The sequence below is a fragment of the Cuculus canorus genome, chromosome 6 (assembly GCF_017976375.1).
Source record: "Cuculus canorus isolate bCucCan1 chromosome 6, bCucCan1.pri, whole genome shotgun sequence".
Taxonomy (NCBI): domain Eukaryota; kingdom Metazoa; phylum Chordata; class Aves; order Cuculiformes; family Cuculidae; genus Cuculus; species Cuculus canorus.
In genome coordinates, this window is record NC_071406.1 from 30,298,796 (window position 1) to 30,314,001 (window position 15,206).

The 15,206-nt window shown below is 46.6% G+C and overlaps 3 protein-coding genes across 5 annotated transcripts; all 3 read right to left on the reverse strand.

Annotated features, from left to right (window-relative positions):
* Window positions 1-177: 177 nt before the first annotated feature.
* On the reverse strand, window positions 178-4,199 carry LOC128852574 (dual specificity protein kinase CLK1-like). Of its 3 annotated transcripts, XM_054070612.1 has the most exons (5): window positions 2,831-3,737; window positions 2,440-2,754; window positions 2,207-2,289; window positions 1,438-1,614; window positions 178-1,343 (listed from the first exon to the last, which is right to left on the reverse strand). In XM_054070612.1, exons 1-5 carry the CDS (start codon window positions 3,048-3,050, stop codon window positions 1,194-1,196), a joined length of 945 nt encoding a protein of 314 aa, XP_053926587.1. In that variant the 5' UTR covers window positions 3,051-3,737; the 3' UTR covers window positions 178-1,193. The 3 variants fall into 3 exon arrangements, with proteins under 3 accessions (XP_053926587.1, XP_053926586.1, XP_053926585.1); XM_054070611.1 differs by lacking the exons at window positions 178-1,343; window positions 2,831-3,737 and adding an exon at window positions 4,169-4,199 and having other exon boundaries at window positions 1,525-2,754; XM_054070610.1 differs by lacking the exon at window positions 178-1,343 and having other exon boundaries at window positions 1,525-2,754.
* A 4,552-nt stretch (window positions 4,200-8,751) lies between these two features.
* LOC128852496 (dual specificity protein kinase CLK1-like) lies at window positions 8,752-10,874 on the reverse strand. Its single transcript, XM_054069861.1, has 3 exons — window positions 10,860-10,874; window positions 10,335-10,544; window positions 8,752-10,240 (listed from the first exon to the last, which is right to left on the reverse strand). The coding sequence occupies exons 1-3, from the start codon at window positions 10,872-10,874 to the stop codon at window positions 10,091-10,093; spliced, it is 375 nt and encodes a 124-aa protein (XP_053925836.1). The 3' UTR covers window positions 8,752-10,090.
* Window positions 10,422-12,908, reverse strand: LOC128852567 (uncharacterized). The gene is made up of 2 exons (XM_054070591.1): window positions 11,337-12,908; window positions 10,422-11,186 (listed from the first exon to the last, which is right to left on the reverse strand). The coding sequence occupies exons 1-2, from the start codon at window positions 11,641-11,643 to the stop codon at window positions 10,876-10,878; spliced, it is 618 nt and encodes a 205-aa protein (XP_053926566.1). The 5' UTR covers window positions 11,644-12,908; the 3' UTR covers window positions 10,422-10,875.
* Window positions 12,909-15,206: the final 2,298 nt, after the last annotated feature.

The following is a 15,206-nucleotide window of genomic DNA, read 5'->3' on the forward strand; positions in this document are numbered from 1 at the left end:
CACCCTTTCCTTTCCCGAGAGGTGTGACGTAGACTGCAACTTGACAACCAGTGCGATTCACAACAACAGCAAACAGACAATTCATACAATTGGAATGGACGCCTCAGAAGGTACCACGAAAGTTCTGAAGAGGCCATGGTCCCACTCCTCCTTACACTCCTGAGAGGTTTTGCTTATCTCAGGAAAAGGTATGGAGCTCTCATTTCACGGGGATCCCACTTCTGACACCAAAAAAATGTCCCAGACCAAAGCCAGGAGGGTTTTGTTTGGAATCCCCAGAGTGAGTTTGAGACAGAACACATTTCAGAGGCTGTGCATCAAAAATCTTTCTTTCTTGTAAAAAGGAAGCACGTGAAAAATTAGAGGAGACTTGCAGTGATAGGCAAGAGAGGAGCAAAGATGGAAAGTTAAGCAAGGGCTCAGGAGAGCGTCGCAAGAATAGTCACCACAATGTGTTTGCAGAGTCTTCAAAGCTTGGCATCTCGGGGGTCCCACAAAGAGTCAGTGCTGGTCAGAGGGGCTTTTTGGTGGGTCATTTTATACTTCTTCCCAGTTTGGGTTGTCGTGTACCACACGGCCTGCACATCTTCACCCACCTGCGCTTGCGCGGTGCTACTCAGTGTCTCCAGCTCGTGTCTACATGACACGACCACACGCCACCTCCTCCCTCTGCCGAACTTCTGTGGAGTGCTGATTTGCTGACTTTGTGGTTTCCTTGGCTCTTGTGTTACAACCTGGCAGCAGCTTTTGACAATCTTTGAGACATAATCCCCCAATTTGGCTCCCTAAACAAGCCTATCAGCCTTCTTTGAGTCCTTAATGGAGAGGCTCAGGACAGCTTGTAATCCAAGAAAGAGCTGCAAGAAGAGAGAAGTCTCTACTACTGTATGCCAGCAATGACCATTGCCAGGAATACTGGTGACCAGAGTACCCCACCAAAAATTAACAAATATATAGAGTAGAGGGTGCTCTCATCCACACGATAAAAGTGTCCTGAGATGTTGTTTTACTGGGGAAACACAACCGGGCTCATCACTGTCTTTTCCTTAAATAAATTTTATTCCAACAGACGCATTTGAATTCAGCATCAATAATTAAATACCTAAGATACACAAACAAACAATCGCCACTTCACAGAGTTTCCGTTTCTTAACAGGCAGACAGAGAAGTTCATCTGCATCAGCTGTAGGAGGCTATGCGCTATTTTCCTGCTTCAGTGGGAGGAAGAAAGGATGTTCCAGTGCTTCTTCCATAGTAATGCGCGTGGCTGGGTCATACTCCAGCATCTTCCCAATCAGATCAAACAGATTCTCATGGTCAGAATCGTGGCACGTCATGTATTCCTTCACGAAGAAAACAACAAAACACGGGCTTCCAGTCTTAGAATTGCACTTGGAGCTCCTCTGCCCAGAAGCATCTTCCCCCTTGCAATCTTACCTTCAGGGGTTTACAGCACCCCGAGACATATTGCCCAGACGCACTGCCTTCATCCCAGGCCAGACGGCCATTACAGAAATACTTCTTCTTTGAAGAAACAACTCTCTTTATCATTTGATCTGGCAAAGGCCCCAGTAATCGCTCCATCATTGCCAGGTGTTCTATGTTGTCATCGGGCTGCAAGGAAGTCAAGAGAGACGTTTTTCGTTCCTTGTTCAGAGGAAGTTATCAAGAAGCACACACCAGCCTGACTTCATTTTTGACTGTACCCTGCAAACAATAACCTGAAACTGATCGACAAAAAAATGAGAGGCTCGAGTTCTCTGTTTCCTGAAAGAAGTTAGAAGCTACTGGATTTCATTCCCCTTGATCTTGCCTTGGTGTTTTTTCTTCCTCTCTTCTTCAAGTTCCGTTTCAGCAATACTGTCAAGAGGACAGGATTCAATCCTTTGAGTAGTATTTGCTGATGGTGATAGATGAAGCCACATCTGGTATTAAGGTGCCTTGTAAATGCCAAAAGTTAACAGGGCGACCCTTCATTTCAAGACGCTGCCAAAACGTCTACTGAAAGTAACTTGTCAAAATCTGCCGCTGAGAACGTTCCTTGTGGCCTACATCTTCTGTTCTCTTCAACTTGGCACCACAGAGGAATGCAGCTTACTTTCTCGCACAGACCATTGCCTTTAGTCCCCACCTCTCCGTAGCTTATGTTCATCAAGTTGGGGAGTGCTGGGCATGCTGCATGCTTCTGAGGGATAGAGTTGCCTACCTCAAATACTAAGTCTCCACGGTAGTATTCCAGGAGAGTACATCCTATGCTCCACACATCGCATGGATGGGACCATCCGAGCTCTGTGAAAAGATTCAGGTTGTTCATGTTTAGAGCAGACGGCAAACAGTTCAACAGCTCAAGCAAGACACCAAGAACTTCTCTAGCTCCATTCAATAGCACACAAAAACTCATACTTGAAAGATCAGTCAAACAAACAGCCTTCCACTGACCTAGGACCACCTCAGGAGCTCTGTAAGGTCTAGTAGTCACCACAGGGTTATGGTAATCATGATCGTAAGTGGCGCACCCAAAGTCCGCAAGTCTGATGTCTGGTTTTCTCAGTCTGCATTCAGTGCATTCCTGAAATGAAAGGTGGTGGGATGCAAGTGACCAGATGAACGCAGAGGATGACTGAGGTGGAGGAGAGTGGGGAAGAGGATGGCAACTTACCAGTTTGGGGTTGTACTCTTCTACGTAGTCAGATTTCACAAAGACAATATTGTCTGGCTTCAGATCTGTATGTGTCAACTTCTTCATGTGCAAAACTGCAAGAGAACTCACAGAGTTAGCAGGATCTGCAAAGAAACTTTAACAAATAAAGCAATGAGGAAACACACTTACAGTTGACAGAGGTGCAGATCTGATAAGCCATGTGTCTAATGTCGTCCAGGTTAAACGGCAAGAAGTCATTGACGCTCATAAAGTCAAAGGTGCTGAGCCCCAGGAGCTCAAAAACAATGCAGACGTGTCCATGGTGCTCAAACCATCCCAACATCTGGACACAGTGACTGCAAAAGCAGGAAAACACATGCATTGCAACAGCGAGTTGTGCAGCGCTCATACACACACTGTGTGCACTAGAAGAACACTAGAAGAAGTCTTCGAGCCAAAACACATCACGGTTGGCTTTGTGTGCTTACTAGGCATTGCTGGGGTCTGATGCTTTTAAATCTTCCAGCACCTGTATTTCCTCACGAGCCGCATCGGTGGACCAATCAAAATTCTTTGCTATTTTCACTGCAACATGTCTGCCTTCCCTGAAAAGACAGGTTTTAAGGGAGTTTAGAACAATGAGTACTTTTAAGTCAGACTGTTGGGTCGTTATCACCCCATATTGCCCTGTTCCTAACACTGGAAACCCTCTGGGAAAAGGTCAGACTGACTTCATATCACCCAGAGTCATCTATGCGCCAACACAGCTAAAACTTCATCTTTACATTTTGAAAACACACTCGATCCTTTTAATATTAAAAGGTATTATTCTTCAAGCCCCTTTTGCCTCCCCTTTCTTTCTATGGATGCTGGGCTGATACTGGAGAAACTTCCCCACTTCACAGCCTAAGACAACCGTTAATCTAAAATGGCAAGCCGCCTTCAGCCCTCCGAGTAGTAAAAATGTCACTGAAGTGTCAAATGCCTTCTGCCGGGACTGGAAAGACAACCTCCTTCCATACTGTTTTGCACACAGCAAAAGTGCCATCAAACGCAAAATACGTTCTTGACTTATAACGGGCGCTCTGTTAGAACGCCAATGGGGCTGCTGTCCTCGCAGATGATGCTTTAAGAGAAGCTACACCATGTCAGACGTTGCTCATTATCCAGAGCTGGGGTGGCACAGGCCCCAAGTCTGCCCTGTGTGGGGGCTGCAGCTGCACCCCACGCTCCCCAGGCCACCTCTCCCGTTCAGCCCTGACCTCTACCAGGCTGGGCTGAAGCCTGCAGAAGACACAACCTTTGCCTCCGCCACCAGCCCTGCACAACCCTCGTGTCTGGGGGCTGCTTATAGCACCACGGACCAACGACAATTTTGATTGGCAGCTGCGGTCACCTTAGTGAAATACAGAGAGCAGCACAGGAGGAAGCAAAGAGAAAGCCTAGTAGGATCAGAAAGCACTTCCTGAACCTCATACTGGAGAGTTTCAGTACGAAAAATGACAGGAGCCCAATTAAAAGACTTACGCTCCGTGATCCATGCATTCCACTACTTTTGAGAAACCACCTTCGCCCAACACAGCAAGAACCTCGTCTATAAAGAAAAGAACTCTTAGTCACCAAAGTGGTGAAGCTACTCAGCTATTAAATTGCCTAGCAAATAATCAACAATAAACAGAGATAAAGCAAACAATTAGAAGGACTAAGTACTATCACTGAAGGTTGTTCTAGGATGTGCTCTAAATTGTAAATATCTGGTCTGAGAGATGTTACTGGACAACTGTCTTCAAAGTACATTTACAGGGATCCCATCCCAGTAGGTTCATTCACTTCGTTGAATACTTTTTTTTGGGGGGGAGGGGGTAAGGGAAAAATCCCCAAGGTATACTCTTAATAATGTCTATAATAGATTATTCAAAAGAAAACAGTCCCACCCCCAACCAAAAAGTCAAGAGAGAAAGAAAGAGAGAACCCCCTCACATCCTTACGCTAAAAGAACTTATTCTGTCCGAAAAGCTAAAAAACATTGAAAAATATTCTATACATCTTGCGTGGAGCATGTCTCCTCTCTGACAGATCAGGTGACCCGCCTCCTCATCCTCTACACTCCTGGCTGTGCTCCTTCGACGACTAACCTGGAATGGCACCAAGATAGTCCAGACAGTCAACAAACATGAGTGAATTCAGCTCAGAGTATAAAATGCATTCAGCAGGGAGGCAGTCGGGCACTCGGATACACGCCAGGCCACAACAGTTGGCAGGAGCAATTTCCAATTCAGCCCCCGGCAACTCACAGGTCACATCATTTATGTTACAGGGCAAAAAGGTCGTGAGGAAGATATTTTCGGATTGGATACTCATAATGGCAAGGCAACAGAAAAATACAAGGTTTCCTTTTACAAGATTGATTCCCTGAATTTTGCTTCAGGATTTCAGTGCCCGTATTCTTGTTTAAAGCAAAAAGATTTAACAATTCTCTTCTATACATCAAAGGTGTCTTTCAGGTGTATCTTCCAGAGACAGAGGACAGAATGTTCTTCTGTATTTCCATATAAAATTGCCTTTGGGCCGCATTAAAATACTCCTCTGAAGTAACTGAGATTAAATTGCCAGTCTGAATTTTGGATAAGAATTGTTTGGTACATCGCACACAGCTTACGCATTTACTTTAGGCCGTCTCAGCTGAAGACCTTACGTTATAAATGCTATCTGCAGCTTTGTAAAGAATTAAATGGATAACAAAGACCAGAACAACTGCCCCACTAGCGGGCAGACGTCATACATATCTGACTCTACAGATTTTTCAGTGATGCTTAGAACATCTTACTAAACGCGTTTGTACAAAAGCAAAAATCTGATGTGATCTCCTTGCTGTTTCCACGATCCTGAGTCAAAAGGAAGTTTAAAAGCCTGGGCTTGCATTTTTGAGTAGGGCCAAAATAAATGCCTGTCCTCAGAGAAATTCCAAAGGCAGGAGAGACATGCCTGCATTTCAGGCACTCCGATGGATGGTTCTCGTTCACTAATCTGGTCAAATACATCCCAGGAAGAAACAGCAAGACTGTCCTGTGTGCTGTCACACATGTGCCTGCAAACTATACATTTTCACTCAAGAAAATCAAATCCCAGCAAAAAGAATAAGCCACTAATATCAGCAAAAGGAATAAACTACTGCAAATATATAGGGACTGGACCGTGCCTGCAATTCCCTTTCGAGACTGCTCATTATGCTTCGATCCAGTTTGCAGCGCTTGCTGTCCTGTGCACCGCTTGCTGATCTCTCTCTCTTCTTAGAGCTCTTTCTTTTTCCAAGATCCGGGCTCTCACACTTGTTCTCTGGGGCAACGCTGGCTGTACTCTGTTTCGTTGGAGTCCTGCTGCTTCTTCCAACATCACATTTCCTGCGCTTGCTCTCCGGTGAACCACTCTCTCTCTTTTTAGGTCTCTTGCACCTTCCAAGTTCCATTTTTTTGTGCTGGGTCTGTGGTGCACTGCTTGCTGATCTCTCTCTCTTTGTAGCCCTCTTGCCTCTTCCAAGATCTGGTTTCTTGTCCTGGGTCTCTGGGGCACTGCTTGTGGATCTCCTTGACTTTTTAGCCCCATAGCATTTTTCAGGATCTGTTTTACATCGCTTGCTCTCCTGCGCACCACTTGGTGATCCCCTCTTTCTCTTTTTAGCTCTGTCACATCTTCCAAGATCCAGACTTCCTTTTTGATCCATGTCAGGATGATTTGTTTGCTCAAAATACCGCGTCTGTAACCAAGATATTCACTCTTTGAATTGCATCTCATGGACAAAAAACACATTCGCAAAGCCATCACCCATCAAATGAATGCTAAAAGGAACACTGTCCTTTCATAGAATCCGCAAAACATAGAAAGCTTTGAGTTGGAAGGGATCTCAAAGCCCATCCAGTTCCAAACCCCCTGGCATTGGCAGGGACACCTCCCACCAGACCAGGCTGCCCCAGGCCCCATCCAGCCTGGCGTTGAACACCTCCAGCGATGGGGCAGACACAGCTTCCCTGGGCAACCTGGGCCAGAACCTCACCACCCTCACGGGGAGGAATTTCTGCCTAATATCCCATAGAGGGGCAGAATCCCCTCCCTGGACTTGCTTGCCACGCTGCTTCTGATGCAGCCCAGGACACGGTTGGCCTTCTGGGCTGCGAGTGCACATTGCCGACTCCTGTCGAGCTTCTCGTCAATCAGCACCCCCAAGTCCTTCTCCGCAGGGCTGCTCTCAATCACATCATCCCCAGCCTGCAGTGAAACAGCAGACTGTCCCGACCCAGCTGTAGGACCTTGCCCTTGGCCCTGTTGAGCCTCATGAGGTTCACATAGTCCCACTTCTCCAGCCTCTCGGGGTCCCTCGGGATGACTTGCCATCCTTCTGGTGTAACAACTGCAGCACTCGGCTTGGTGTCACCTGCAGACTTGCTGAGGGTGCCCTCGATCTCACTGTCTCTTTCACTGATGAAGATATTGAACAGCAGGAGTCCCAGGATGGACCTCTCGGATCTCCATTCCAGACGGCAAGCCCTTGACCGTAACTTACTGGGTGCGACCATCCGACCAATTCCTTACCCCCCCGAACAGTCCACCCATCAAACCCATCTCTCTCCAGTTTAGACAGAAGGATGTTGGGGGGGGATGTTGGGATTTTGGGGATGCTGGCGTCCCCTCGGGCAGGAGAGCACGTTACCTGTGTTCAGCAATGATCTCTGACGCACTCGAGGAGTGTCCTGGATGGCGCCCAGCTCGCCGTGCTACACAGCGTGCCCGTAGCACACACCAAGCCCCGGGTTCCCCCCCGTCGCCTCGCTCTCTCCTTCTCCCCCAAAAGCTCCCGACCTGACCCGTCGGTGGCTGTTCTTCAGAGACAGCTCCTCACACTCTTCCTTCCCTCGGAGCTTTCTCCCAGCGGTTCAGAAGCCCCCGGAGCAGCCGTGCACCGCCTGTCCCGCTCGGAGACAGCCTCCTGCCCGCCGCCCGCAGCTCTGCCGCTGCCGCTGCTCCGCACCGCGGGGACACAGGATGTGCCCGCGGCGGCGTCACAAAGGGACTGATGCCACACGCCTTTGTTTGCTTTTAACCCTCACCTCGCCGTTGGGAGCCCACGTAGCAGTGCAGAAGAACGCTGCGCTGTGATACGGGCTCCGAGATTTCTTGCTTTGTTACGTGAACCATACGCATTCCCGTTTACTTGGGGAGGTCATCACAAGGATATTTTTCCACTTTGTGTGTTTCCAGGGTTAACGCGGGTTGATAAACTTTTGGTGACTTCTGTGTTTTTTGTATGCTGTCTCTTTTGAATTGCTTATTTTTAAACTTAAAGTACTGTTTCTTGTTTGAAAACTGTCTTTCGTATGGTCTTTCAAACTGTCTTTCGTATGGTGAGAGCTTTTTTCTCAAAGCCTGAAGGAATAAAAAATCCAGCTTTCCGTCACCAGCAGATGGTGCTGCGCAGTGCAGTTTGAAAAACACGTCTCAGACTGGCCACTGGTTATAATTGTTTTCCTGTCTGGGGAGCCTGATATTAGAGGTGCATTTCACCAAGGCTTTATTTGGCTTAGCAGCTGATTAATATAGGCAGGATTTCTGACCTTTACAGCAGAGCTAGTGGCCAGTTCCACAGTCTGTCTTTGGAACTGGAATTCCTCTGGAAATTCCTGCCTGCACTCCTAGGGCTTTAAAAATCCAAGCAATTTAGAACCATGGAGTGGCTGAGGCTGGAAGTTGTCTCTGGAGATGGTCTAGCCCAACCCACCAGCTCAAACCAGGGTCAGCTAGGGCAGGTTGCTTAGGACCACATCTACCTGGACATTCTAATATCCTATTCCAGTGTTCCATCACTCTCACGGGGAGAAAGGTGCTTTGTCGATGGTTAAACACTTGCCAGTATTTCAGCTTGAGCCTTTGTTTCCTGTCCTATCACTGAACACCACTGAGAAGAGTCCGTCTCTGCTGTCTTTATTCCCCTCAGTCCATTTTCAAACATTATACACACTGATAACACGCCCTGAGCTTTCTCTTCTCTAGGCTAAAGAGCCCCAGCTTTCGACTTCCCCTTGTATAACAGATGCTCCCGTCTCTTCACTCCAGACACTGCAAGTCGCGATTTAGATTGCTCTAAAAAGTCAAACAGCACTTCCTTTCCCCAAGGAGCATTTCTGCTATCACACATCTTGTCATCGAGGAAGAAAGACAGGGAGCAGACTTCTCAGGAAAGTCAGCGCATAAGTAAAAGCAACCCACACCCTTTCCTTTCCCGAGAGGTGTGACGTAGACTGCAACTTGACAACCAGTGCGATTCACAACAACAGCAAACAGACAATTCATACAATTGGAATGGACGCCTCAGAAGGTACCACGAAAGTTCTGAAGAGGCATGGTCCCACTCCTCCTTACACTCCTGAGAGGTTTTGCTTATCTCAGGAAAAGGTATGGAGCTCTCATTTCACGGGGATCCCACTTCTGACACCAAAAAAATGTCCCAGACCAAAGCCAGGAGGGTTTTGTTTGGAATCCCCAGAGTGAGTTTGAGACAGAACACATTTCAGAGGCTGTGCATCAAAAATCTTTCTTTCTTGTAAAAAGGAAGCACGTGAAAAATTAGAGGAGACTTGCAGTGATAGGCAAGAGAGGAGCAAAGATGGAAAGTTAAGCAAGGGCTCAGGAGAGCGTCGCAAGAATAGTCACCACAATGTGTTTGCAGAGTCTTCAAAGCTTGGCATCTCGGGGGTCCCACAAAGAGTCAGTGCTGGTCAGAGGGGCTTTTTGGTGGGTCATTTTATACTTCTTCCCAGTTTGGGTTGTCGTGTACCACACGGCCTGCACATCTTCACCCACCTGCGCTTGCGCGGTGCTACTCAGTGTCTCCAGCTCGTGTCTACATGACACGACCACACGCCACCTCCTCCCTCTGCCGAACTTCTGTGGAGTGCTGATTTGCTGACTTTGTGGTTTCCTTGGCTCTTGTGTTACAACCTGGCAGCAGCTTTTGACAATCTTTGAGACATAATCCCCCAATTTGGCTCCCTAAACAAGCCTATCAGCCTTCTTTGAGTCCTTAATGGAGAGGCTCAGGACAGCTTGTAATCCAAGAAAGAGCTGCAAGAAGAGAGACGTCTCTACTACTGTATGCCAGCAATGACCATTGCCAGGAATACTGGTGACCAGAGTACCCCACCAAAAATTAACAAATATATAGAGTAGAGGGTGCTCTCATCCACACGATAAAAGTGTCCTGAGATGTTGTTTTACTGGGGAAACACAACCGGGCTCATCACTGTCTTTTCCTTAAATAAATTTTATTCCAACAGACGCATTTGAATTCAGCATCAATAATTAAATACCTAAGATACACAAACAAACAATCGCCACTTCACAGAGTTTCCGTTTCTTAACAGGCAGACAGAGAAGTTCATCTGCATCAGCTGTAGGAGGCTATGCGCTATTTTCCTGCTTCAGTGGGAGGAAGAAAGGATGTTCCAGTGCTTCTTCCATAGTAATGCGCGTGGCTGGGTCATACTCCAGCATCTTCCCAATCAGATCAAACAGATTCTCATGGTCAGAATCGTGGCACGTCATGTATTCCTTCACGAAGAAAACAACAAAACACGGGCTTCCAGTCTTAGAATTGCACTTGGAGCTCCTCTGCCCAGAAGCATCTTCCCCCTTGCAATCTTACCTTCAGGGGTTTACAGCACCCCGAGACATATTGCCCAGACGCACTGCCTTCATCCCAGGCCAGACGGCCATTACAGAAATACTTCTTCTTTGAAGAAACAACTCTCTTTATCATTTGATCTGGCAAAGGCCCCAGTAATCGCTCCATCATTGCCAGGTGTTCTATGTTGTCATCGGGCTGCAAGGAAGTCAAGAGAGACGTTTTTCGTTCCTTGTTCAGAGGAAGTTATCAAGAAGCACACACCAGCCTGACTTCATTTTTGACTGTACCCTGCAAACAATAACCTGAAACTGATCGACAAAAAAATGAGAGGCTCGAGTTCTCTGTTTCCTGAAAGAAGTTAGAAGCTACTGGATTTCATTCCCCTTGATCTTGCCTTGGTGTTTTTTCTTCCTCTCTTCTTCAAGTTCCGTTTCAGCAATACTGTCAAGAGGACAGGATTCAATCCTTTGAGTAGTATTTGCTGATGGTGATAGATGAAGCCACATCTGGTATTAAGGTGCCTTGTAAATGCCAAAAGTTAACAGGGCGACCCTTCATTTCAAGACGCTGCCAAAACGTCTACTGAAAGTAACTTGTCAAAATCTGCCGCTGAGAACGTTCCTTGTGGCCTACATCTTCTGTTCTCTTCAACTTGGCACCACAGAGGAATGCAGCTTACTTTCTCGCACAGACCATTGCCTTTAGTCCCCACCTCTCCGTAGCTTATGTTCATCAAGTTGGGGAGTGCTGGGCATGCTGCATGCTTCTGAGGGATAGAGTTGCCTACCTCAAATACTAAGACTCCACGGTAGTATTCCAGGAGAGTACATCCTATGCTCCACACATCGCATGGATGGGACCATCCGAGCTCTGTGAAAAGATTCAGGTTGTTCATGTTTAGAGCAGACGGCAAACAGTTCAACAGCTCAAGCAAGACACCAAGAACTTCTCTAGCTCCATTCAATAGCACACAAAAACTCATACTTGAAAGATCAGTCAAACAAACAGCCTTCCACTGACCTAGGACCACCTCGGGAGCTCTGTAAGGTCTAGTAGTCACCACAGGGTTATGGTAATCATGATCGTAAGTGGCGCACCCAAAGTCCGCAAGTCTGATGTCTGGTTTTCTCAGTCTGCATTCAGTGCATTCCTGAAATGAAAGGTGGTGGGATGCAAGTGACCAGATGAACGCAGAGGATGACTGAGGTGGAGGAGAGTGGGGAAGAGGATGGCAACTTACCAGTTTGGGGTTGTACTCTTCTACGTAGTCAGATTTCACAAAGACAATATTGTCTGGCTTCAGATCTGTATGTGTCAACTTCTTCATGTGCAAAACTGCAAGAGAACTCACAGAGTTAGCGGGATCTGCAAAGAAACTTTAACAAATAAAGCAATGAGGAAACACACTTACAGTTGACAGAGGTGCAGATCTGATAAGCCATGTGTCTAATGTCGTCCAGGTTAAACGGCAAGAAGTCATTGACGCTCATAAAGTCAAAGGTGCTGAGCCCCAGGAGCTCAAAAACAATGCAGACGTGTCCATGGTGCTCAAACCATCCCAACATCTGGACACAGTGACTGCAAAAGCAGGAAAACACATGCATTGCAACAGCGAGTTGTGCAGCGCTCATACACACACTGTGTGCACTAGAAGAACACTAGAAGAAGTCTTCGAGCCAAAACACATCACGGTTGGCTTTGTGTGCTTACTAGGCATTGCTGGGGTCTGATGCTTTTAAATCTTCCAGCACCTGTATTTCCTCACGAGCCGCATCGGTGGACCAATCAAAATTCTTTGCTATTTTCACTGCAACATGTCTGCCTTCCCTGAAAAGACAGGTTTTAAGGGAGTTTAGAACAATGAGTACTTTTAAGTCAGACTGTTGGGTCGTTATCACCCCATATTGCCCTGTTCCTAACACTGGAAACCCTCTGGGAAAAGGTCAGACTGACTTCATATCACCCAGAGTCATCTATGCGCCAACACAGCTAAAACTTCATCTTTACATTTTGAAAACACACTCGATCCTTTTAATATTAAAAGGTATTATTCTTCAAGCCCCTTTTGCCTCCCCTTTCTTTCTATGGATGCTGGGCTGATACTGGAGAAACTTCCCCACTTCACAGCCTAAGACAACCGTTAATCTAAAATGGCAAGCCGCCTTCAGCCCTCCGAGTAGTAAAAATGTCACTGAAGTGTCAAATGCCTTCTGCCGGGACTGGAAAGACAACCTCCTTCCATACTGTTTTGCACACAGCAAAAGTGCCATCAAACGCAAAATACGTTCTTGACTTATAACGGGCGCTCTGTTAGAACGCCAATGGGGCTGCGTCCTCGCAGATGATGCTTTAAGAGAAGCTACACCATGTCAGACGTTGCTCATTATCCAGAGCTGGGGTGGCACAGGCCCCAAGTCTGCCCTGTGTGGGGGCTGCAGCTGCACCCCACGCTCCCCAGGCCACCTCTCCCGTTCAGCCCTGACCTCTACCAGGCTGGGCTGAGCCTGCAGAAGACACAACCTTTGCCTCCGCCACCAGCCCTGCACAACCCTCGTGTCTGGGGGCTGCTTATAGCACCACGGACCAACGACAATTTTGATTGGCAGCTGCGGTCACCTTAGTGAAATACAGAGAGCAGCACAGGAGGAAGCAAAGAGAAAGCCTAGTAGGATCAGAAAGCACTTCCTGAACCTCATACGGAGAGTTTCAGTACGAAAAATGACAGGAGCCCAATTAAAAGACTTACGCTCCGTGATCCATGCATTCCACTACTTTTGAGAAACCACCTTCGCCCAACACAGCAAGAACCTCGTCTATAAAGAAAAGAACTCTTAGTCACCAAAGTGGTGAAGCTACTCAGCTATTAAATTGCCTAGCAAATAATCAACAATAAACAGAGATAAAGCAAACAATTAGAAGGACTAAGTACTATCACTGAAGGTTGTTCTAGGATGTGCTCTAAATTGTAAATATCTGGTCTGAGAGATGTTACTGGACAACTGTCTTCAAAGTACATTTACAGGGATCCCATCCCAGTAGGTTCATTCACTTCGTTGAATACTTTTTTTTGGGGGGGAGGGGGTAAGGGAAAAATCCCCAAGGTATACTCTTAATAATGTCTATAATAGATTATTCAAAAGAAAACAGTCCCACCCCCAACCAAAAAGTCAAGAGAGAAAGAAAGAGAGAACCCCCTCACACCTTACGCTAAAAGAACTTATTCTGTCCGAAAAGCTAAAAAACATTGAAAAATATTCTATACATCTTGCGTGGAGCATGTCTCCTCTCTGACAGATCAGGTGACCCGCCTCCTCATCCTCTACACTCCTGGCTGTGCTCCTTCGACGACTAACCTGGAATGGCACCAAGATAGTCCAGACAGTCAACAAACATGAGTGAATTCAGCTCAGAGTATAAAATGCATTCAGCAGGGAGGCAGTCGGGCACTCGGATACACGCCAGGCCACAACAGTTGGCAGGAGCAATTTCCAATTCAGCCCCCGGCAACTCACAGGTCACATCATTTATGTTACAGGGCAAAAAGGTCGTGAGGAAGATATTTTCGGATTGGATACTCATAATGGCAAGGCAACAGAAAAATACAAGGTTTCCTTTTACAAGATTGATTCCCTGAATTTTGCTTCAGGATTTCAGTGCCCGTATTCTTGTTTAAAGCAAAAAGATTTAACAATTCTCTTCTATACATCAAAGGTGTCTTTCAGGTGTATCTTCCAGAGACAGAGGACAGAATGTTCTTCTGTATTTCCATATAAAATTGCCTTTGGGCCGCATTAAAATACTCCTCTGAAGTAACTGAGATTAAATTGCCAGTCTGAATTTTGGATAAGAATTGTTTGGTACATCGCACACAGCTTACGCATTTACTTTAGGCCGTCTCAGCTGAAGACCTTACGTTATAAATGCTATCTGCAGCTTTGTAAAGAATTAAATGGATAACAAAGACCAGAACAACTGCCCCACTAGCGGGCAGACGTCATACATATCTGACTCTACAGATTTTTCAGTGATGCTTAGAACATCTTACTAAACGCGTTTGTACAAAAGCAAAAATCTGATGTGATCTCCTTGCTGTTTCCACGATCCTGAGTCAAAAGGAAGTTTAAAAGCCTGGGCTTGCATTTTTGAGTAGGGCCAAAATAAATGCCTGTCCTCAGAGAAATTCCAAAGGCAGGAGAGACATGCCTGCATTTCAGGCACTCCGATGGATGGTTCTCGTTCACTAATCTGGTCAAATACATCCCAGGAAGAAACAGCAAGACTGTCCTGTGTGCTGTCACACATGTGCCTGCAAACTATACATTTTCACTCAAGAAAATCAAATCCCAGCAAAAAGAATAAGCCACTAATATCAGCAAAAGGAATAAACTACTGCAAATATATAGGGACTGGACCGTGCCTGCAATTCCCTTTCGAGACTGCTCATTATGCTTCGATCCAGTTTGCAGCGCTTGCTGTCCTGTGCACCGCTTGCTGATCTCTCTCTCTTCTTAGAGCTCTTTCTTTTTCCAAGATCCGGGCTCTCACACTTGTTCTCTGGGGCAACGCTGGCTGTACTCTGTTTCGTTGGAGTCCTGCTGCTTCTTCCAACATCACATTTCCTGCGCTTGCTCTCCGGTGAACCACTCTCTCTCTTTTTAGGTCTCTTGCACCTTCCAAGTTCCATTTTTTTGTGCTGGGTCTGTGGTGCACTGCTTGCTGATCTCTCTCTCTTTGTAGCCCTCTTGCCTCTTCCAAGATCTGGTTTCTTGTCCTGGGTCTCTGGGGCACTGCTTGTGGATCTCCTTGACTTTTTAGCCCCATAGCATTTTTCAGGATCTGTTTTACATCGCTTGCTCTCCTGCGCACCACTTGGTGATCCCCTCTTTCTCT

Coding starts and splice junctions, on each gene's coding strand:
- LOC128852567 (XM_054070591.1), bottom strand. CDS start 11,643: ATGAAGAAGTTGACACATACAGATCTGAAGCCAGACAATATTGTCTTT. Junction 11,187..11,336: donor AGCTCCCGAGGTGGTCCTAG/GTCAGTGGAAGG, acceptor ATCTTTTCACAG/AGCTCGGATGGTCCCATCCA.
- LOC128852496 (XM_054069861.1), bottom strand. Junction 10,241..10,334: donor GGTGCTGTAAACCCCTGAAG/GTAAGATTGCAA, acceptor TTCTTCGTGAAG/GAATACATGACGTGCCACGA.
- LOC128852574 (XM_054070610.1), bottom strand. CDS start 3,050: ATGAGCGCTGCACAACTCGCTGTTGCAATGCATGTGTTTTCCTGCTTT. Junction 2,755..2,830: donor GATCTGCACCTCTGTCAACT/GTAAGTGTGTTT, acceptor GTTCTCTTGCAG/TTTTGCACATGAAGAAGTTG.